Source organism: Platichthys flesus, chromosome 10, assembly GCF_949316205.1.
Source record: "Platichthys flesus chromosome 10, fPlaFle2.1, whole genome shotgun sequence".
Classification (NCBI taxonomy): Eukaryota; Metazoa; Chordata; class Actinopteri; order Pleuronectiformes; family Pleuronectidae; genus Platichthys; species Platichthys flesus.
Window position 1 is genome coordinate 11,525,431 of NC_084954.1, and position 25,000 is coordinate 11,550,430.

At 41.8% G+C, this 25,000-nt stretch overlaps 1 protein-coding gene across 2 annotated transcripts in view; it reads left to right on the top strand.

Annotated features, from left to right (window-relative positions):
* The window catches only part of bahd1 (bromo adjacent homology domain containing 1), a 36,133-nt gene that overhangs the window by 6,135 nt on the left and 4,998 nt on the right, over positions 1-25,000 (top strand). For both annotated transcript variants that reach the window (XR_009922063.1, XM_062397392.1), the window contains exons 2-5: positions 17,800-19,581; positions 22,162-22,571; positions 22,852-23,011; positions 23,121-23,200. Coding sequence is in view for 1 of the 2 variants with exons in the window: in XM_062397392.1 (XP_062253376.1) it covers positions 17,931-19,581; positions 22,162-22,571; positions 22,852-23,011; positions 23,121-23,200 (2,301 nt within the window). In the remaining variant the exon portion in view is untranslated. The remainder of the gene's footprint in view (positions 1-17,799; positions 19,582-22,161; positions 22,572-22,851; positions 23,012-23,120; positions 23,201-25,000) is intronic.

The following is a 25,000-nucleotide window of genomic DNA, read 5'->3' on the forward strand; positions in this document are numbered from 1 at the left end:
GAGGCCTCCCCCATCAGAGACTCATTGTTCATGAGGAGGACGACAATCTCTCTCTGTCTCCGTTCTCTGTGCTATTTCAATCCATCACTCTCTTGTCTTTTCATTCCGCCCCCCTCCTGCCCCCTCCTCCCCTCCATCGACGTCTTCCCTCTTGTTCCCTCTCTCGCTCCTGCTCTCTCAGAAAGTCTGAGTCAAACGACTGTATCTCAGAGGAACTGTGGAGCGAAGAAAAGCAGAGGGGCGCACGTCGAAAAAAAAGTTTTTTTCTTCTTTCTTTGAGATGTGAGGTGTAAGATCCCCCTCTCCACCCTCCGCCTCTCCCCTCCGCTCTCGTGCTCTTGCTTCGATCTTTCCGACCTCAGTCTTCATCACCATCTCTCTCTGTCTGACTCCCTTCTCTCTCTCTTTTTCTTCCTCCCCTCTGCTGTCGTATTTTGCCCATCAGGCAGCCTGGCACCTTGCCTCATCTCTTTGAAGAAGAACAGTAGAAGCAGATAATCACACTTCCTGTCCAGTATCTGCTTTGTGCTGGTTAACTCTAATCTTTACATCTGGAAGCTGCACACTGACGATGAGGAATAACAGCTTACTACTTGCTCTGCTAGTCGCAAACCTTTTTAAAAGGGTTTGTGGAAGCAATATGCTTTTTGTCTTTTCGGCCGTTATTTGTTGATTTTATCGACCTTACCCACTTTTTCACTGTCTCGGTTGTTTCACGGCTGATTCATCACAATGCGTCCTTTTTGTTTTTCATGCATTTCCCCTGGAAAATCCCTCATGTGTTCTCCGATGCTGTGGCTCTGGGATAAAAAAAAATGCAGTCTTCAATTTATACACTTTCTTCCATCAAATGTTGTTTAACCCACATAAACACTATGTTGTGTGAATAAGTTGTCGCACAAACAGCCCATGCAGTCATGAATCACACTGTTTCCATTAGCCATGCACGACACAAAATCTTCTCTGTGTCACACTGTGTTTTAACGGCTTTGGTCAACATACACATGTTTTCAGGCCTTACCAATCACTTCACTGGAATACTTGTGTATTTAGGAATAATCGCGATAAAATGATAAATATCAATTTAAGGAAGTTAGCTCCACTCCGCGTCCTCTCCCTCTGGATTGGGAAATTGACAGTAAACATTTGCTGCCGAGCTACTTGCCGCTGTCCTTTATGTGGCTAAGTAAACCACAGTGGTTTAATGGATGTTTGTTGCATTTTTGGTGCACTAACACATTGTTGTTTTGTTTAACCACAAGCACAGCAGCCAGGGGGGGTATTGTTCACAAGAGGCAGATTTACATTGTTACTATTGTTGTTGGCTGTATCTGAAGATGATGTTGGCGACAACGTGGAGGGAAATCCCGAAGGTTTGGAGCCTGACTAAAGTGAAACCTCTTGTCTTCCTGTACTTGAGGCTGCGGCCGGCCCTGTAGGTGCTGAGTCCATGGAGGGGAAGTCAGATCTGAGCATTGCAGAAATGACTAATTATCGGTGGAAGGATGCAAGAACCCCTTGTTTTCTTTAACAATGTTTTTTTTACTGGATTGTGATAAAAAAAATCGGGCATGTTTAGGGGACTGATATTAATGAACATGGGCAATTCGGTGCAGATCCACACACAAATACAGATCTAGTACATTTAAATGTTGTTTCATAGGGGGACTGATGGCCCTTGTATCTGTGAAAGATCTAACAGGTTAAAAAATACCAAAGGTCACCTTTAGGAAGTTCCTTAAACACCTCGCCCATAGCACGCCTCACAATTACATAATGCTCTCAGTGTAGCTAGTCTAGCACCCCAACTAAAAAAGCCAGGGAAAGACAGAGACAAGGCTGACGTTTCCTACACGTTGACCAAGCACAACAGAGTGGGCAAGCCGGTCAATCAAAGCAGGCTGGGCTTTTTCGTGAGGTGGGCCTTAAAGAGACAGGAGCCAAAAGTGAGTGTTTCAGACAGAGGCTGAAAAGAGGAGCTGCAGCAAATTACAGTTTGAGTGACAGTAAAGTGTTTTATGAACATTAGAGCATGTAACATTTTTCAAGTAATAACACAAATTCTAATTATGAACCTGAAAATGAGAATAATATGTTTCCTTTGAGCTAATATATTTTTTACAGACATTTGCTTTTTTGTACATTCTGGAGAATCTCAGACCAATATTCCCCCTCCTGTAGCGCTGCTCTTTAGATTCTCCCAAATCCTGAGGGAGGATCTGGCTCCTCAGCTGCTAAATGCTTCACTCTGTTCAACATCTCGTCACTAATTGTGTCCTTCTGCTGTTCGGATTTAAGCAGGTTTTGCAAAGTCTTTTGTTTTTTAGAGCAGTGAGAGAGTCTGACAGCAAAAACATTGAGCTGAAACTTTTTTTGTAAAGCTCCTGAACTCTTCATGTTGTCTCCACTGTACTATTTAAAAGGTGGCCACTATAAAACTGAAGACTACATACCGAAAATTTACTTAAATAAAATAAATTCTGTGCACTGGCTTCACTAAGACCTATATTTTCTAGGTATGCAGACATGGCAGTGTGGTCCCGCCTACACATGGGCTCCACCAATGATGAGTCACTCTCATCTGTCAATCTGTCTATCTTTAAACCATCAAATAACACATTTTAAATAAACTTACAGAGGAAAATACGAACACAGGGAAAAGCATTAGTATGATACCAGAAGGCAGAATTTTTTACCTTAATGCAGCCAGCCACCAAACCAGGTTACTTTAGGCTCACTTTTAGGAAGCTTATTAAAATGAGGCAAATTGTCATTTCTGATGACAATTGAAATCAATTTTATTTGCAAGAGGAGGAATGTGTTGTTTTACCCTTGAGAAAATGTAAATATATCTAGTGCTGTGCTACAAACTTCTTTAAAAGTGACAGAGCCGTCTATACATCATAGCTGTTACCTCTTCCTATAAATAATCTCTCAGTTCGAGAGCGTGCAGTGGATATTTTTGTAAACTTTTTGTTTACAGTGCACTGATGCCCTGGCAGCTTGTGGGCGGCTGGTCTGTAGCACAATCTGAGCTGTGACTTTTCAGGCAGGGGCAAGTGGAGGAAGGGATCAATAAAGCATCACTGTGTTATTTCACTCGCAATGATGCCGTCTCTCTGCCTTCAGAAGGACAAATTCATCATCCACGGTGAATATCTCCCTGATGTGAGGCTTTCTGGGGCAAGACAAAGGACCAAATATGGTCAGTTTGGAGGAATCTTTGATGAAGATGGTCAAGAGCAAACTAAGACAATACAGACGACCACAAATCTTAAGTGATGCTGTCATATTACATCTCTTAAACCAGGACATTGAGGTCTCCCTGAGGCGTTAAACAGGTTAACTTTCCCTCATCTACCTGATCCCCATCAAAGAAACTGCAGGTCAAATTTGTGATGTTGTGTTTTCTCTGATATACTTCTAGCCTACTTCAGTGTTCCTTTCATTTTGCCTCCCTCAGTCTTTGCTGATAATTACCTGGCATTCGATAGAGCACATACCACCGCAAAGGCCCAAAAGTTGCCTTATATTCAGTCAAGCTGCATCAGATTGCACACCCTAATAGATATCTGTCCCACAAATATGCCTCATTTTTCATCATCCAGATCCATTCATTCCATGAATAGGGGAAACTTTTGCAAGAAAATACTGTAATTTCAAGGATGATGATAAAACAAAATCCTTTCTTTGGCCAAAAAGTTATTTCTTGGCCACTGTCCCATCCTTCCACCTAATTTCATGGAAGTCCGTTCTTTAGTTTCTGGGTTATCATGCTGACAAAATAAATGACCTGACAAACCTCCTTGTTGAAGGTAACCAGCGCCACTGTTCATGCCTTGGCTCAGTCTGACTGCTCTCCCAGTGTAATGTTGGTACGAAGCTGGTAGAGACGAGAACCAGAGCCAAAGGGAGAGCGGATGTTGGACAGGTTGCCAGAAGCACAACTTCAAATGAGTGTTTATGTATGTTCTGTGTCTGGCAGACGTATAATGAGCAACATTTTTGCTAACAAGTTGGACGTATACACTTGGAAGTGTTGTGTTTGTGTTCACAGCTTTTTCTGATCCCCTCAGGTTGAATACAAAAAGTTGTTTTAACGCTGGATGAAGGAAGTATTGAATATCTCCAGTAGTGAGGAAAAAATTAACATGTGAGCGCACAGCAATTTTACACATCTGCTCTATGTCTCTAGCGTGAGTGACTGAGTGAGTCAGTAAGTCACATCCATACTATGATTGAACCATCTCTTTCCACACAAGTACTTTGGCTCTCTAACTGAAAACACATATATTAAATGGCCGCTCACATACACTGGACATGCGTTTACAGATTCCTCGAATAGAAGCTCATCTCCTTTGCATGTGAGTAGTTGCTTCAGCATTTAAGTGCACAATAGCAAACCCAGCACGGTCAGCAACTCTTGTAATTATCCATGTTGCATTCTGTATATGAAGCTGTGGAAAATGCTTAGGTGTTTTCTTCTGGTACGTGGTCATGTGATAGGAGCCTGACGAATCAGCGAAGGCTACGTCATGGCTGCGGTTTTGAATGTCTCCGTCATTGTTTCTAAACATTTCTGCCCATTCAGACTTCAACGCGGCCCGGGGGTTTTCAAAGTAAAACAGAGCTTCCGATCTTTTCTGTTTTAGTGGCTCTAAATCTCTGGGGTAGTGTGGACGCCAGGCGTATCTGTCATAGAACTGATGTCTTTCAAATGAAAACACAGAAGTGTGGATGTAGCCTGAGAGGGTGAGGGAGTGAGTAAGTGGGTGAAGCCATTTTACCATTGGTTAAAAAAAGCCACTAACACCCGCCAACATCTGGCTTTTGTCTATAGTGGGAATGGACACAATCAGCATTCACTCCGGGTCAAAGGACTCTGCTCTACTCAGGTTTTTATCGGCTCTGGCTTTAAGCGGCAGTGATGGAGAGATTACAAACGGGTGAACATGAGCACCTGAGCTTCTGGTGATGTTGAACGTGAGGCACCGGGCAATTGGAAAAGGGTCAATCATCCTTTTTTAGCGGATGGGCCTACATACAAAAAACCCGCTGTCTACTCACTAATTTTGGTGTATAAGAGGTATCGGTGAGTGGTTGAGTGCTTCCTGCTTGCGGGAGGCATTCAGTCGTCGCGGTCGTCTCTCTGCAGTGCGTTGCAGAGTGTGTTTATTGCAGAGCAGGTCAGCTCTCAGCAGTCTACACTCCCTCAGCTTGGTTCACTGCTCATGCCTCATTAACTCAACACACTCGGCTCGTTTACAGCTGTTAATTACACAGTGTAAAGCTGACGGCGGTGAGGACAATCCGCATTTTATTCCAGTAAAGCTTGATTCTGACTTCCCACTAAATTGATAACCCGGTGCCTCTCCAATATGGAGGACCATACATGACATAAGTAAAAATAAATAAATAAATAAATGTATAAATAAATACAGAAATAAATAAATAAATGAATAAATAAAAATGGAAATAAATAAATAAATACAGAAATAAATAAATAAATATGTTAATACCAAAAGAAATGTCAAAAGAAATGTCTTAAATATATTTTAACATTTATTTTTTCCCTGATACATTTCCTTTGCATTTGCAGTGTCCTTATGCTAATGAGAAAGGCGGGCCTAACCGCAGTCTCATGCAGGATTGGTCACAGGAGTGTAATGATCCAGCCCTACTACTTCTGCCTTTCAATGCTGGTGTCCAGTAGCTGTTTGCAGCGTTGAGCCAGTTCACACTTAAAATGAACTAGTTCAAGTTCAGAGGGTTAGTTAAGGTTATTTTTTATTGGGATGATTCAGGTGTCAGTAGTCCTGACTGTGAGCGTCACGTCTCGTGTTGTACTGAGCACAAGGAGCGAGCCGAGAGGAGGAGGAAACAGAAACTCCAGCTCGGTACAAACCACCTGCCGCCTCTGCTGTGATCATGAAGCCGCTGATCTCTGAGCAGATGTGACCAGAGAAGCTCTGTGTTTCCACTGTTTCCACTGTTCCACAGAGTCACTAACTGGCTGTTGCACGGTGAAGAGATCAAGTCTCAGTCACTGCCCGTGTCTCTGAGCGATTGTGTGGCGGAGCGCAGGGGCTGTGTGTGTGTAGCTCAGTTGACCAATCCTGCTCGAGACTGAGGTTAGGCCCGCCTTTCTCATTAGCATAAGGACACTGAAATGTGGAAATAAATAAATGTGGAAATAAATAAAAGTTGCAATAAAAGTGGAAATAAATAAATAAATGTGGAAATAAGTTTAAGACATTGATTTATTTAATTCTGCATTTATTTCCATATTTATTTATTTATTTCCACATTTATTCCAACTTTTATTTTTCGATTTCAGTGTCCTTATGCGAATGAGAAAGGCGGGCCTAACCTCAGTCTCGAGCAGGATTGGTCAACTGAGCTTAACACACACACAGCCCCTGCGCTGTGCCACACACTCGCTCAGAGACACGGGCAGTGACTGAGACTTGAGCTCTTCACCGTGCAACAGCCAGTTAGTGACTCTGTGGAACAGTGGAAACAGTGAAAACACAGAGCTTCTCTGGTCACATCTGCTCAGAGATCAGCGGCTTCATGATCACAGCAGAAGCTGCAGGTGGTTTGTACCGAGCTGGAGTTTCTGTTTCCTCCTCCTCCTCTCGGCTCGCTCCTTGTGCTCAGTACAACACGAGACGTGACGCTCACAGTCAGGACTACTGACACCTAAATCATCCCAATAAAAAATAACCTTAACTAACCCTCTGAACTTGAACTAGTTCATTTTAAGTGTGAACTGGCTCAACGCTGCAAACAGCTACTGGACACCAGCATTGAAAGGCAGAAGTAGTAGGGCTGGATCATTACACTCCTGTGACCAATCCTGCATGAGACTGCGGTTAGGCCCGCCTTTCTCATTAGCATAAGGACACTGCAAATGCAAAGGAAATGTATCAGGGAAAAAATAAATGTTAAAATATATTTAAGACATTTCTTTTGACATTTCTTTTGGTATTAACATATTTATTTATTTATTTCTGTATTTATTTCCATTTTTATTTATTCATTTATTTATTTATTTCTGTATTTATTTATACATTTATTTATTTATTTATTTTTACTTATGTCATGTATGGTCCTCCATACTCCAAATCGGTTTGTTGTTAAAAGGCGGAAACTGCTGCTTGGAGCAGATATTGAAGTTTTCTTGTAAATTGAACACCCACTGAGGAAGTCCATGGAGCTGAGCGGTCGCCATCGACTGCGTGAGCGCGCGCGCGTGTGTGCGTGTGTATTTTGTGCACGTGTGTCACAACAGGCCAATCTTATCAGCAGCAGGCTTATAAACGAGGAGCTGGGACAGATCGCTCATCCATATTATTAGATTGCATGTGTCATTAAGAGAAAAGGATACAGTAAATGAGACTAATTAAGTTGGATACATGCTTCTATTTTCTGCTGTCATTAATCTGATGAGGGGAAAAAACTGAAAATATTCCTTTAGGGATTCATATATTTGAAATAGGGCTCATTAGTGACTTGACAGTGATCGTATACTTAATAACATTTATGTGGCTGTTGCAATGGGACTCCGTGTGCTCCATGACTTTATGATGTAGTCAATCACATTTTATAGTGTTAATTCTAGGGCTACAGCTTCCATTTTCACTATTGATTAATCTATAGGTTTCTTGATTAAAATGTCATCAAGTAGTAACAAAAGACCAATGAGACATCTTTGCGTGTCCAAAATCTAAAGATATTCAGTGTAATATCATAATAGTGCCAATGATAGTGTTGACTGCACATAGAGGGACTTAAGTGTGCTATTTACACAGTGAATTTATAATGATCTTATTATTTCTGCAATATCACCATATGGATTTTAATATAGTGAGTCTAAGTGGGCGTGCAATCGCCTGCTATAATTGTCCCCAAGGACCCGGTTGGATTCCCTTCATCTAAGTTATCTGTGTTTTATTCATAGGAGTTTGATGCTTGGTTTATGTATTTTCCTCACTATTAAGAGAAGAATATGATGTAATTTATCCTTTGATTGTTTTTATAATTCAGTCATTAGAGGGTTGACTGTTATGGCTCATTAGAGTGTGTTTTATGCACAGACATACTTCTGTTATATTTCAATAAGGAATTCAGGGAGTTTAAAGTTAGTTTACAGTAATATCCGCATATGACAACTCCCACAGGATCTCTACTTTGTATAGCAGGCAACAAGTGTATTATTCATCTTAAAGTACATCTTATTTTCTATACAAGGCTCATTGTATGCAAAGTGAGTGGTGTTACTTCTATTATGTGTCAATATGGAGTGAATCAAGTTATTTTACTGTAGTATTTTGATATAATGTAGCTCTATAGTAGTGTTTCTATATTTCAACATTGTTTCTTCTTATTTTCTATATTCTCTCCTTGTTTGCCTCTTTATTAAGATGAAAATAATGAAGTACTTTAGTCTATGGTTGACTATTTTAATAGTAATTGGACGGTTTAAAGTTATTTTACAGATGTATCCTAATACAATATAGCTCTACTTTTTATAGAAAGCAACCGATGCGTTGTTGATCATCTCGCACCCATTTCTCCTTGGGTCTGTTAAGTTCTGAGCTTATTTTAGGATAAAATCCGTAGAAAATACATCTTCCTCACTCTATCACTGTAAGGTTCAGTTGATGTCTCTATTTTGAAGAAGCGGTCTTATAGGGAGGAGTTTGTTTTTGGCCCCTGGCTGCCAAAAGAAACCCCAAATATTCCAATAATTGATCATATATCGGTATTTTAGGACACGCTGCAGGAAACGCTGGATATTGACGAATACTGCGAAGTGTTCGAGTAGAGACCGAGTTTAGTCCCTGCAGGAGTATCACGCAGGGATGTCCCGGTGCATGTGAATGTGAATGCAAGCAGCGCATGGATATTATCTCCAGCATGCCACTTCGGAAGTAGGTCACCGCTCACCGATTTGTTCACCATGTCTCCAGCTACCGTGGGCTCCTCGCTCCGCGGATCCCTCTGCAGCTCCGCCGCCCCGCCGCGTCGAAACTGACCGAGGGAAGCGACTCAGGACGCGGACGCCGATGCTTTTCAACCCCCCCGCCCCCCGAATTCGGACCCGCACGCAAAGGTAACGACGATCCGCGGCTGTGGCTCCCGTCACAGTTGGAGAGACGGGAGGGGGGGTGGTGGGGTCGGTGCGTGTAGCCTGCGTGTAACTACTCGGGCTGTAGCCTTTACTCAAAATAATGATAATCACAATAATGATCCACGATGGTGGTTATTGATATCAACCAGCGGCTCCGCGCGGACACGCACGCCGACATTGATCGAGGATGTCCGGGTGTTTCAGACTCGTTTCCCCGCTGTGGAGCTTTTCCTCCACTTCTCGTGTATCGCAGGCTGCGCGCTGTCACATCCACACTGTCCTCCTCCACCACCACCATGGCCAACTACAAGCTCCACCACACGCCTGCTTCCACACACACACGCACACATCTGCCTTTAACTGCGTTTATATCTGAAATCCTCCACATCCAGAGGGTTGCGTGTGTGTGCATGGAGGTGGAGCAGGGAGGTAGTGTTGGTGGTGGATGATGGTTGGTGTTGGTGGTGTAAGGACTGTTGAGCTGCTGGTTTGCTCCAGGAAAGTGGAGTTGGTGATATGCACTATTATCTGAAGCTGCACACCAGCTGCCTCAGGGCTTACTTCCCCCAGTGTGTGTGTGTGTGTGTGTGTGTGTGTGTGTTTGTGTGTGTTTGTGTGTGTGTGTGTGTGTGTGTGTCATGATGACAGCTCCACACCATGTCCTTATTCTCGATAAGTGTGTGTTTATGTGTGTGTGTCAGACAGTCAGGCAACCTCCCCCTCTTCCTCCTCCTCTTCCTCTGTCCTGCTCCTGATACACGCCACAGTCAGTTAACATGCCATCAGCAGGAGAGGGTGATAATTTTGGGTCATGGATTAATCTCTCTCAAAGTAGCTTTTATGTGTCAGTCATGCTCCATTTACTTTGGGTTGCATTACGTTTATGACACGTCTTTCCATTTCATCTTCTCCCCGGCTCCAACCGTGAGTGTCAGGACCCTTGAACGGGTCACAGGATAAATCTGAAGCTTCACATGCATATTTAAAGCGTACAAATTATTGGGTTGGACAATAAAACTAATAACTATCACAGTATAATTTTCTTCTTTAGCAAATACAAGCAAAGTTCAATATATTGATTTGATGCTTATTGTGAGGAGGTATAATACATGATTGATCTACCTCAAATTTCGTAAATGTTTGGTTGTTTGTCTTTCTCTATTCTTAAAGAAGAGTGTGAAACCATAAACTTTACCCAGGAGCAAAACAACGGGGTTTTTAAACTCAAAAGAAACAATAACGTGACATTTATCAGGAAAATTATCGATATAGAGTAATGTGACATTTTAAAATCTTGATATAAATGTCCATATAAGGCCTGATGCATACGGAACTACAGTCAGTTAAGGTGCCATCAGGAGAAGAGACAGAGACGGCCCAAATTATCACCAAGTAGCTTTTATGTGTCAGCTCTGCTCCATTTACTTTGCATTACGTTTAAGTAAGTGTGTTTTTACTACCTTTAAATTAAGGACAAGAATTATCTTCTCATCGGTTCCCAACACGAGTGTCACGGCACTAAGAAGGGATAATTAAAAGCACACATCAGAAAAAAGAGCAACTACTGGGCAATAAAACAATATGCCCTGTTAGTCTTTACAGCTCATGTCATCTGATATTATGTGTTTAATATTATATATTAACAGAGGAACAGCCGCTCAGAGGAACAGCCGTTCAATGTTTTTTCTGGTTGACATGGATATCATGCGAACGATTGTATATAGTTCTGGTTAATTTGACTAAGTGTGAACAATTCAATGTTGTTTATATGCCCTGTAGACATGTTTTGGAGTTAGTTTTAAACCCATGGATATATTGCTTATTCATTGTTTAAGAGGTTTATTCAGTATGTTACACATATAAACTACCTCAAGTGTTGGTCTTTCTTGTCCTTCGTTTTTAAGCTTTATATTTTTAACCATCCTCTCAGCCCTAAGAACAAACCTGTTAAACAAAATTCTGTTTACGTATCTTATCTATATTTTGTTATATTTAGCTATAGTTACTTTGCAGACTAAGATTCGACATACAATACATTTAATACACTTTCAAAATTTGCTCAACAGTGTATGAAATAACTAAAATTAGCTCCAGGCTAACAAGCTGTAATATATATATGCTGCTAACAGGATGTAACAGTGATATAATTAAAGATTCTGTGATGTCTGTATAGATTCTCAGTCATTCAGGTCATGGAACATTCAGGAGTTTCACATGAGCACATAACTAACTGGACTTGTGTTTCTTAAAGTCCTTTCGCCTCTCTTACAAGAGGCTTCTGGGAAACTTTCAAGAAACACAAACAGGTCCTGTTGCCTGTGTGCAGATGTACAACTCCATGTACAACTCCTGCAGTTAATTCATCAAGTATTTCAGAAGGGCAAGGTGAATTATTCAGCGAGAGTCTGAAAGGGAGAAACATGTTTCTGATTCTGTCTTATCAGAAAGAGTTTTGTGATGCAATGATTTCAACACTTAACCATCTACAAACCAAATTATGCCTCAGAGATGTCCTCTTGTACCATTCTTTAACACGCCTGTGCTGGAGCTGCTCTTTAAGTTTAAGTACAGTGAACAGATATGAGCAAAGTTCCACTTTTTGGGCTGTATAATCTAAAAAATAATCAGTCAAATTATGCTTTTAACCAGTAATCAGGGGTTGTCCCTAGAAGGTTTATTCACTCATGATACAAATGTTTAAATATACAATAAATGTTGGGGGTTTTAAGAACCTATATTTGTGCTGGTGTTTGCGGCTGTGCATAAGGGTGTAGTGATCCTGAACTATATAGAGCCCTGTTTACAGTTGATTTTCTTAACAATGAATTTTAACCTAAAAATCCCTCCTGAGTTTGTGGTCTCATCGTGGTGAGTGTCCAGCCTCTGGGAAATCATGACGCTCCTCAATCAGCTCTTGTCTTTTCCGTCCTGCATGCTTGTCTTATTCAAATGAAGCTACTTGATTTGATATCTGCAGACAGGAGCTCAATGTGAGGCTCCTTCTGTCCTCTCGTTATCTGGAAATTAAATTTCTCTCTCATGGATTGCATTTCAAGGTTCACCGAGTCCTTCGGCAGTTAGGGCAGACTGAGATGGTTTGAGAATGTCCAGTCAGATCGCTGCGTCCACTCCAGAGTCGAGCTGCGTTTGTATTTTTAGTTCCATTCAACTCCCGCTGTGTTCTCAGTTGTTTTAAGAGCGCATTAAAATGCTTCAATAGAGACACAGAGTTATATTCAGGTTTTAGAAATATCCTGGACAAGCTTCACAGATATTTTACTTTAGGCAGATTCAATTATTGCTACTGAAAGACAGGAAAAATGTAAGAAAATAAAACTGGCTCTGTTTGCTCCGTAGTTGAAGCACTGCAAGAAAACCCACAGTAAGTTTTGGTTTTACAGCCCCTCATTAAATGTTACATCATAACAGGTTGTCATAGCTGTTTAGTGAATCTAACCCTAACCCTAACTGCGCTACATATTATACTTGAGTTTGTGTGTTTTATTGAGTCATAACTATTTATCATTGTCTCTTGACTTATTTAGAATACAGTTTTTATGACAGTTAACAGTATCACACTGTGGGGATAGAGGCAACTTATGATAGAGTGTAAAAAGATTTTACGCAAAATTATGCACACACACAGGTTTGCACAGCCAAACTATCAGGACTTTGCATTGACTTCCATTCATTGTGGCCTCGTAACCAAATCCATATCCCTAAACTTAACCATAAACAATTCATGCCTAACTCTAACCTTAGCCTAACCACAATTCACATTTTACCACAATCTAAACTGAGACCTCAGAAATGACAAAAAAGCGTTGGTCCCCATGAGGTCTACTGGTCTGGACAGGGTCAGTGTTTGTGTTGGAAAATGTCCTAAAGATGCTACCAAAATGAGAACAAACACACACATCTACACAGATAGACATGTACATACACTCCCATTTACTGCTCGTCTATAATCACCTAAAGCCTAGTCGCAGCTACAAGTGGCTCACTGATAAACACAGATGACATTTACACATGACGTGATGTGATTTATAAAAAGAAGAATCGGTAAGGGCAAGAACATAATTTGTGTTGTAGGTATATAAGATCAGGCGTTAAAGGTTTGAACCTGATGGTCTGCTGTGGCTTCTGTGTGTTTTTGTATGGTATGTTTTTTGCTTCCATGCGCAGGTTTGTCTCAATCAAAGTCAGACGGGATTGACTCTGTCCCTCCCACAACGCTGACAGGATAAACACCCTGGATGGATGTATGGTTGGGTGGATGGGTGGATGGATGGATGTATGGTTGGGCGGGTGGATGTGTCACATGTTGCAATCAACTCCAGTCTGCTCCAGTCAGTAATAGCTTTGTTGCTGTCACTTTTGCCCTGATATGGAATATATATAACTGTATGTTTCTCACTATCGGGACTCCCATGGATCAAAATACTATTGCATTTCCTTCAAAATAAAACCATAGAACTGGTGAATGGTTCCCACAAACTCTATCTGCTAAAGCTCTGCACTTGTGGATCGTATCATTTATTTCTGTGGTGTTACCTTCCTACTGTCTTATATGTATACTGTGTATTTGAGTCAGTGTCTTAAAGCAGTCGAGTACTGGATGACTTGACCTTAACATGGACTAACCAAAACATTTAAACATGTAACTTAAAGGCTCTAAGAAAGTGTGAGAGTCATTTGCACAATTTTTCGACAATTAAAAGCTAGATGCAACAATTTGCAGCTTAAACAATATTTAAATAACACACTAAATTATTTTTGCATTATATTGTGATATTGCCTACAACAGCGTCAGGAGTTGTAGGGTTAGGGTATGTGCCTTGAACTTCTTGACGTTTTTCCTTGAAAATGGACAAAGAGGTATTATTATACCAACCTGGGCAAATAGGAATATACCTGTAAGCAGTGAGTTAAAGAAATAAGTTACCTTATTGATCTTGCACATTTTGCATCAGTCATTATTGCAACCAACTAATATTTGAGGGAGTGCTTGTGAAAGCTGGAGGGTTTTCAGGCTCAAGAGGTACCTAATATATAAAAATGGCTTGTGTTCACTTATTTCTTGGAGGTCAAGTGGCATAATTGTGTTTCAGTCGAGCCGCAGCGAGAAGGACGATGATCCATCTTTTCATGCTCTACGCAGGAGTGTCATTGCATAAAGGTCACAGGCAGTTGATTCATCAGTTCCTCTAAAGGTTTTTTCTCTCAGTGAGGTGGGTTTTCTGTGTTGAGAGTGTGGAGAAGTGGAAACCTGTGAAGTGCAGACGGTCAATCTTATTTACTTCTCTTATCATATGGCTGCTTTTGATTCACTCTTTGCCAGCTTGTGGACATGGTTTGTTTCTGCCTCTAGTTACGTTGAAACCCAGATCAGATAAGAAGTCAGTTCATGTCAAAATTGCTGTTGCCCCTTTGACCTCATAGACAACATATAAGCTTTAGAGCCCTTCATATTTTCTGCAAATTTAGTGTTGAATAATCAATTAAGAAATTACATAAAATTACAATTTTCCATATACTGTATATAAAGATGAATGACAAGACAGCTTTGTAAAAGTGAAGCCAAAACGTCTAAGTCGCTGGTGGCTGGCTGCAGTACAGATCATGATTCCTGCCTCCCCCATGTTGATGGATTCAGCATTAGACCAAACAAAAAAGTACAAGTCAAATAAATTGGCTGTCATTTTAGGTAATTCTAATCAAGGGATGTTTGTTCACAGGGTTAATGTTGTTGGTAAGATTGGATTTAAACAGGCTTGTGTATCAGTGGGAGCTTCCTTCCCCCGATCTCTGTTGTGTAGAGTCTGTCTCCAAATATACAAGATGGCAGCGCTCGTTTTCAGGATACCATGGCTTCATTTCTGGATAGTTGGATGAAGTGGAGATGCGTCGTCCATCTTTATGATCCACACTCATCTTAACATGTTTATTTAAAATTAAAAAAATTCAACAATCAAAAACTAAAATCTTTAATAGACAAAACAAAAGTATTAAATATTCCAACACTTAATTCAGTAGCTGGTATTAATAAGGTTGATGACTTGTCCCTAAGTCTCGACTGTATGTTTCAGGTCCTCGCCGTGCTGCCTCAGTTTCATGTCATTTGGATGTCAGAGCAGGTTTTCTTGAAGGACCTCTCCTTATGCCTTAGCCCTGATCTAAGCCTCTTCCCCATTTTATCACTGAGGTCTATAGAGTGTTTCTTTTTTCTTCATGGCTTACTTTTTGCTGACGTCCAGTCTGAATTATGGAAATTTCATTGCACAGGTGTGTGCCTTCCTAAACTCTGTCTAATCAATTCAGTTTGTCGCAGGTGGAGCAGGATGCACCTGACCCAAGTTGCCACAAGCAAGAGGTCTGAATACTGTTATAAATGAGTCTGTTTTTAGCTTTTAATACATTAGCAAAAATTTCGAAAAACATCTTTTAATTTAGATCGATGAGCCAAAAAGGACGACTTTATCCATCTCAAATTAAATGTACACCATGTAGGATGGCTTATAAAGACACCTTCAATTCATTACACCTTCTCCCCGGATGACGAGCGGTGGCGGCGTAAGCAAGAACAAAGCAGTGAATCAGAGGAACGTACACCTTCTGAACCTTCACACAACCCTTTAGGAAGGCACCAAAGGTGCAGGATTTTGTGTGAATGCAGCCAAAGTGCACACTTCTGTGTGTGTGTGTGTTTTACATCCATGACAGAGCAGAGGAAAGTCACAGAGGCAGCAATATTACTATGGGGCCATTTCTTCAAATCCGTCTGTTAGTAATCAGAATTGTGAATGTGTAAAATAATCTCCAAATGTGTAATGAGATTTCTGCTGAAGGTGTACATGGATCTGCAAATCTGTATTTAAAATGTGTGTTTGTCTAAATAGATTTTTAAATGTGTAAAAATCTTTGTGTGTATGTGTGTAGTACTTATTTTCAAATAAGTACTAGAGATGGGCATAATTAAACGACGATCGATTAATTGATCATGAAGAATCTCGAGGGTCAGTTGTGTTTAGTAGCACCGGCTTCTAGCTGTCGGCTCCGCTGCTTAAGATTACGGCAGGGCATATTTTGTTCATCTTGTAATAAAGATCTCAATGAGGAAACACGTTTAGTTTTTTCACTGCATTTTAATATAGCCTATAAATAGTGAATTTTTTAACTTGAAAATATTAATGATTAATCGAAAAACCCTAACCCTTCTCCCGACGATCGATGAAGACTATTTAATTGAACGCCCATCCCTAATAAGTACAAAGCAATCCCCAAATATGTTAACAGAATCTGTGTGTGCATTATTTTATGTGTACATGTGTAAATAAATATCTAAAAATAGGTATTCCGAATGCACATTTATAGATCTCAATACACATTTGGAGATTATTTTACACATTCACGAAATCTGATTACACACAGACGGATTGAGAGTCACATTTGTCAATAGTTTTGCTACAATAATGGCCCCATAACATAACCTGGTATTAAAAAGTCACAAGCCTATGCATTATTATTGACTGGGAACTTCACGCCCACTGCCCAAAGGCTGTAGCTCAAAAATGTCAAGACAGCAAAATAAGGAGCAACTGAGAAGATACACACATATTCTCTGCAGAAAAATTCCCTGCCACTCATTTATAATTGGTCTCAAAAAAATACAAATAGACGTAGACTCCGGGTCTTGAAAATGAAGCCTTGCGAAAGTGTCTGTAAATATGTTCATTAGGAGTTTGTGGTCTCAATCGCTAATTTCAAGTCGCTGGACAAAATCCCAAACTCAGTCCACAAACAAGTCAATGACCTAGCGACGGGTTTCCACTGTGTCATAATTGTTGATTGAAATGGATTACTTTTGAATGATTTTTTTTCTCCAAAATACTACATAGCAATACTGTCTAAATACCTTGTGAAGACAATGTATTTTCTCCCTTGACGTCAAACGGTCTTCAGTCATGTCATGTTTAATCTAATTGCCATCTCTTTGCAAAGCTCGGCAGTACTTGTGGAATTTAGCTGCAGGCGGCATTGAAGCCTTTGGTAAAAATGAAACTGGTGTGGCATTGTGAATTTGAGATTCAAATCTGTTCTGAAAGAATCCATCATATCAGGCATGATAAAATGACCTGAATGCCCGTTCTTGTTCGGTGCCTGTGTGTTTTTGCTGTGAGTGGGTTGTAATGTTTGGCTCGTGGTGGATTGTATGAGTCAGTAATGTGCTTCTCCATGGGTTCAAGAAGCTGACAATTGTCTTTATTGATACAAAGGATGACAAATCTGTAGGTTTTTTATTGTTGCAATCTTAAATCAAAGCATGGAGAAGCTACAGCACAAATATTTTTTTCAGGATCTAAGACAGTCATTCAAAATGGGAAAGAAGCTGGAGTGCATGTGATCTTATAATCTAAAACATAACAAACTATAATGTGCTCTTTATCACAGTTTCTCCTGCTTCCTATGTTTGCTTTGCATGTTAAGGAGAAGGGTTGTCTAAGTGGTCTTATCTCCGGGACCTGGAAATTGACAGCAAACTAAGTAAAACCGGTTGTTAAATAATGCATCAGAAGATTCTGTCTCTTACATTAAGTCACTCTCAGATTCTGCAAAAGTGAAATCTGTGTGGTTCAATGTCTGATCTATGTCTCCCTCCCTAGAGAGTGTATGGACTCATCTGATGATCCATGATGAGGTTCAGTGAAGGCCTTTTCTGAGCTGAAGCACACCGTCGCAGGACCCTGTGGATGAAGAGGAGAAGGTGGTGTATCTGCTCACGGACGCTGAGACCATGGTGAAAGCTCAGCGGAGCCAGTCATTGAAATGCGGACAGCGCCAGAAAGAGAAGGGATGCAAGGTAAAGGGAGGTGGCGTGCCGAAGGGGAAAGAAAGAAAGATTGAGCTGAAAGGGAAGAAAAAGAACGATAAGAAAGAGTCCCACCGGAGTAGGAGGAAGACGCTGGTTGCAGGCGATGGAGATGCACTGGACTGTTGCGTCCTGCTCACCCGTCTGGAGGAGAAAGCAGTTGTGGGTAAAGAAAAGTATGCACCAAAATCTGGGAAACAAAAGAACGATAAAAGCATGAAGAAGCTGCACTCCAGCTCCACTCAAAGAAGAACCAAATCTGGACTAAAGAAAACATCCACAGCCAATCAACAAGCACTGGAACCAAAAAGCAACCAATCTGACGCCTTACTCATGTTGCCCACATCTGTCCTTGAGCCCCGCAGGCGCAGGATGGCCTCTCTCAATGCAGAGGCTTTCAACAGCCTGCTGCTCTACAGAGGCAGCCCTGCAACGTCAAATGTCATGAAGAAACCGCAGGCTTCTACTGAAGATCCAGCTAGAGATAGTCTCGCTAAAACTGAACACAGAGATCATAAAACCAAAAAGGTTTCATCAGGAGGGAAAGCGACACTAAAAGAAAAACCTAAAAAACAGAAGCGGTCGTCATTGGAAGCGCTTGACATTGACTGGCTGAGCTTGCTCACGCCAACCCCTCGGCGTAAAGCAGGTCTCACCGCCGCAACTCTGCTCAAACTCACTAGTGCCCCTTACGGAACCAAACGGCAGAAGAAATCAGAGGCCAAGCCAGGGAGTGGCGTTAAAGCCGCAGCAGCTACGACTCAGGTTGAGGTTAGCGGTAAACCGTTGTGTAAAGGGGCAACGCAGACCAAAAGAACAATGCATCCCGAGCATGAGGAGCAACTAAAGCACAGACAACAGGGTACAGGGGATCCGGTTCGTTCCCAGCTGGGCCCCAACATCCAGGGATGCTGCAGTTTATGTAAGACAGAAGCTTTGGATCCCGAGTGGAAAGACGCCACAGGGGGGCAGGAGTGTCTCAGGCACGCACTCCATTGTGGCTCCGCTCTGGGATTTTCCTTAAAAACAATCAAAGAGGAGCAGGTGGAGACCAAGGTGTCCTCCTGCTACTGCTGCTCCCAGGAGAGGTGTGTCGAGTACTGTCACAGACTGGCCCTCTTCCTGGAGGACAAGACCTTCAAGGAACCCGAGGACGGCTCGCTGGCCGACGTGTTCCACCACCATCATCACCACCATCATCACCACCATCACCATCTGCAGTCTCCTCATTCTGTCGCCCACTCAGCACCCATAACCATCAGCCCGCACACTTACACCTGTTTCCCTGGCTACTACGTCCACTTCAGCCACCCGGACCCCTCCCCCTCACCTGGGACGCCCCTCACTTTATGCCCAAGGAGTGGCAAGAGACCCAAGTTACGCCCAAGCACAAGTCCGCAGCCCTCAGGGATCAGCCATCCGGTGTACTGCTGCACCTCGGTGGAAGCGTGCTACGGAGAGCCCTGCAGGGTCAACAGCTACGCCGCGTATAGCAGTGTGATTCCAGCCATCACCAGAGGGGGGTGCTCCTTTGGCCCCGCAGACTGCACAAACTGTAACCATGGCATCAAGAGAGGTGAGTCGACAGTAGGATTATAGGACAAGGTTTTTCTTTTTGATTGTTTCTGGCAGAGCAGTGGATAATACACAGGTATCTATTCTGATGGGTATAAATGGAAAACAAAAGTCGCTTGGTGGGGGTAAGATTTGTTTCATTTTATGAAACAAGGTGTGATTTTATGGTAAGTGCATTTATGTACAAATGGTTATGTTCGCTGGTGTAGAGCAGAGATCTGATTGAATGGTGCAAATTTAGTGTTGAGCTGTTCCGGAGGTTTGCAAGAGACAGATTATAAACCAATAATGTTCAAAACCTATTCCTATATTAGAATTCCCTATAAGAAGTAAAGTTCAAAAGTACCAGATTCTATTGTGTGTTTCCCATCATGCAACTCAGTTGTATCTTTTGTTAGACTTCCCCACACCAATAAATACCCACGTTTTTCAAACGTCATACCCTCAGTTTATAACAATGATTTTTCCTAAACAAATTTATAGTTTAATAAGTCTGAATTTATATAATCCCTCATCAGGCTTACTTCCACAGGTTGATTAGTTTCGCCATGATGAGCAAACTGAACTTCATGTGTTCAATCAGAGGTTGCTTAAGGAAACATAGCAGGTATTCCTAATAAGAGTTTATTACTTACTTTGGTTCTAAGATTATGTTGTTCACACTGTCCTCTTTAATCTGGCTGCCTACGCAGATCAATGTGCGGAGAATAGCTTTATTTCTCGTTTCCTATTTTGAAATGTCTCTTAAGTGGGAGGTAACAAGTAATAGGGCCGGACCTATTTTGTCTCAGTTTGTCACTGGACAGGGAACATGAAGCCTGAGCGGTTAAAATACTAATGAGCTAAATGTAAAGTCATGAGAGACATGAAACAGGAAAACTAGTGTGTGTGTGAGTGTGTGCGTGAGTGTGTACGTTTCTCTCCCTGTCTCTCTCTGTCGCTACACCCTTCTCTCTCTGTCTCTACACCTCTCTCTCTCCACTCCTCTCGCTCTCTCTCTCTCTATCTCTCTCTCTCTCTCTCTCTCTCTCTCTCTCTCTCTCCCTCAACCTCTCTCTACACATCTATTGCTCTTTCTCTCCACCTCTCCCTTTCTCTCTGTTTCTTCACCTGTCTCTCTGACCCTCTCTCTCTCTCTCTCTGTCTCTTCACCTGTCTCTCTCTCTCGCCCTCTCTGTGGTCTCCAGCAGATAAATCCAGGTCAGCATGAGAGTTGAGACTCTTGTCTCAAAGGAAATCCTTTTTACAAACAGATATTTTTCACTGAGGACAGTTTGACATGTCACATTAGACAAGAGAAGCATGGTTGTCAATAACTGCCAGAACTGTGTATGTATTACACGTTGTTTCATCAGGAGCAGCACGGCTCAGGAGGTAGAGTAATCGTGAATTGACCAGGAGGATCCTGGTATAATCCCAGGGTCCTCTAGAGTGTGTTGAAGTGTCCTTGAGCAAGACACTGTAGACACTGTCTGTCCTTGTGTGTAAATATTGTAAGTCACTTAGGATAAATCAAGCTTCTGCCAAATGAATAAATATAATGTCATGTTTTTGCTGCCCCCAGCTGGTCAATAAATCAGCAGTTTCATGTTAAATCTGATCCATTTAATGCTATATGCTTGTTATATTTTACAACTTTATGAACTGTACTGTAGGCGAAATAAATCCTTACGCTAAAATCTTAAACTCAATCTATAAATAAATTTAGTCAACTTCTCATTTTAAAGAAACCTTGAGCACAAAAGTTCAGTGTAATTCATTCAGATCTACAGGCATTGACACCAACAAGAAACTAAACAATGGCGACTCCACCAATCAAATGTTTTTTCATGTGGGACATTGAGTACCCTTTTGTTTTCATCCGCTTGATGCCTACAAATTGGAAGTGTTTCCCATGATGATTTTTTGAGTTCTCACCCCGGGAAGGTGGAGTGAAGACAGCGAGCACACGTTTTCCAAGAAGCCGATGATGCTTTTTAATTAGTCGTATCATGTGCAGTTATCTGCTATTGGCTGGGTCAATAATTCTCTCTCGGAGAAAGGGATTTGTGCTTTTCAATGATAGTTATCAAGTCTATATCTCCCACAGGGTCAGGCCAGGAGGTTTGAAATTTCATGCAGGTGCCCTAGTTTTTTCTTAGATAATCATTATGCCTTGTGGGTGAGGATAGAAAACAATCTTTGAAATGATGTCGTAATTTATGTGTCTCAAAAGTCAAAGCGTGGATTTTAAAACGCATTCAAATGTTAATGTTACCACCCTGGAGCAAATAGAAGCTGAAATAAATTTAGAATTAATTTGCCTTAATGGCATCACCACAGCTGGAGTGTGCACAGTTTTATGGTGACGCCAAGTGTGCGTGCGTGCGTGTGTGTGTGTGTGTGCTCTGTTAAAGGCTGTAATTTACCTTAATTCAGCCTCTGTTTGTTTTTTCTGCTGCTTCAGCGGAACTAATAAAAACTGAGTGCAGTCCATGTCTCTATTATAAAACCTTGTTAAAGGTTGTTGATCAACGTGTCTGCTCCGTGTGCACATGTTTCCCTCTGTCACTCTACTCCATTATCTCTGCTCCTTCCTCAGAAGACTACTCATCAACCCTCAACGACCATCACAGCCCCTCTTCCATCCCCATCTCCCCCAGCCCCAGAATTCTCACTGGCTGCCCCGTTCCCACCGTGCCTCCAGCCGGCCAATCAGTGGCCCACGTTCAGACTCCGCTGTCCAACCCCAGCCAACCGCAGCCACCGCTGCAGGTGGGAAAGGAGTGTCCGCAGAGTGCCAAGCCGCCTAGTGGGTCGAGGTCTGGCGGTCGCGGCAACGGCACCATCGGCTCAGCTGTCTGCCCTCTAAACAGGGACAAGAAACAGAAGCCCAGCTCTCCCAGTGTCAAAGAGCGGTCGGTTGCCAAGCAGCCGAAGAACTGCCGCCAGAAAACCACCAACGGCTGGCGGGCAGTTGGCCTGCCCTTTCAGAGGGAGGTTTTCTCTGTGGTATGTAGAGAACGTCCTGCTGGTGCCTTTTGATGCAGCCATTATGGGTCCATTTGTAATTAAATCTGGTGTAATTTAGCTTTTACAAAGAGACTTCAGGATGATTTATCACACATGCTTCATGCCCATTCACTCTGTAGTTCATCCTCCACATTTCTTTCAAGACACAGAATCATTCAGTACAAAATGCATCCTGCAGCATTTTACTCCACAGGCTCTTACAGCTTATCAGTGTGTAACTGCTGGAAGAGTCAGTATTTCCTGCTGCCTGTGTTCCCAGGGAGAGGAGGCTCCTGTGCTGAGGAAGTGTTTTGAGGGCATCCAGAGGGACGGGGAGCTGATTCGGGTCAGAGACACTGTTCTGCTGAAATCTGGGCCCAAGAAGAAGTCTCTGCCTTACGTGGCCAAGATCTCAGCACTGTGGGAAGAGCCAGAGTCAGGTAGGACACCCACTGTACACTCTGTTTATTTACACCACAAGAGAAGCTGTGGTAATGCAGTAATAACTGCCTCCAGCACTGACGTGATCTGTGTGTTTCTTCTCCTCAGGAGAGCTGATGATGAGTTTGTTTTGGTACTACCGTCCAGAACACACGCAGGGGGGACGCAACCCCAGCTTACATTGTGAGGTGAGGAACAAATCCTTTGAAACCATTGCTCCAGGAACAAAATGGTTTTGTTTCAGCAGAGGCTTGTTAACATCCTGTAGCTCCAATCAAATGTGCAAATTGTATGTAAATCAGTGCGAGTATTCATGCACAACCTCTTAAGGCTTATTTATGCTCAACATTAGATGCATATAAGAAAACTGACTCTTCAGTGATCATCACCTGAAAGCTTATTTATAGGGATTTGACAGATGAAAGCGAACAGTACCACCAGTAATCGTGGGGGGGACGCATCGGAGAAGAAATTTATCAGTGAAAAAAATCCTCCATCAACATTTGATGCCCTCACAGATCATCACTGATCCAAAAACGTCTCTTTACCCTCTTTCTTAAGAGGTGTATATCACAACCTCCTCCACCGTTGCCATGTCTGTTGTTGAGAACCTCTCGACTCTAGCGGATGTATTGCTTAACCGCCATGGCAACGTAAAGCGTGCATGTAAGTATGTGGGCGGGTACGTTTACATCGTTTGAAACTGAAACTTATTCATATGTAAAATCAGCTTAAATTAACAAATCAGAATATGTAGAACCAAGGAGCTGCACTTCCTGCTGTCGGGAGGTAGCCGTCATGTTTTCTACTGTGCCCGTGTGGAACATACCTTGATGACGTTTGCATATAAGCACACGCATGCATCTGTGCCTACACTCTCCACATGTGTCTGCGTGTGTCGTAGAGTAAGTCCTGATGAGGTAAATACTTAATAGAGCAGCAAATATGAATAAATCTGCTGTTGAGAATCTTCCCCTAAAAGGACACAATTTTTTCTTTTCTTATAACCTTGCGAGGCAGCTGGATTTCTCACTAGGAGAATCCATCTTGCCAGGCTCCAAAGCTCTTCGTTCCTGGTTTGGACAAATCAGTGTCAGTGTGAAAGAAAAGCAAATAAAGCACTAAACGCTTCTCTTGATGGAAAAGGTGTTTTCCTGCTTCTCCTCACTAACGTCAGGAACCATGATTGATGGTGATGGACAGATGGCTCATCCAATCACCTGCCAAGCCCAGTTTCCAAGAAAGCCTTCCCAGATTGTTCTGTGTAACAAACCATCTGGCTCGTCAGGTTTCCTTATGATAACATTTGATAAAAGCTGCAGTGAAACTACATCTTCTTAAATCACTTACCCTTTATCTAAAATTTGTGTCTTAAACAGATTTTTAATTGACAAAAATGGAGTTGGGACGTGGGGATTATAGACTTTTCCAGGGTTCTTAATATGTTAACTAGAAAAATATGAACACAGTTAAAGGTATAATTTCTTTGGAAGAACATGACTATGTTCACATGGAGAGCTGAAGCTTTTGCAAGATGAGAGCGAAAACACGGAAATTTAAACAAGAATATTAATACAATTATCAATTAGCAACTCATGTTAATATCTTAGTTAAATGTCTTAATCAGAATAACATCAGTAGTCGGAATATAATTGTCTAAGTAAATGTAATCACTGGTGCTTTTCACATTGATCTTGACCATTTGTCTTGTAAATTAGTATAATTTTAAAGATTACAAGGTTTTCTATGCTTCAAACTTTGAAAGCACATCTTAGGTTTTTAATGTCCCTTGGTGGTGAAAATGAACCAATCAGGATTCAAGAAAAGGCTTGATTTTGACAGTCACTGCTAATATATTTATATATTTCAAAGGGAAGACAGCGCAACACACACAGGCGGACACAAACGCACAGCTTCTGTTTGTGCTCACTTCCTGTCGTCACTAATCTTCCAAAAGGAACAAATTGCCTTTTTATTCAATCTCCAGA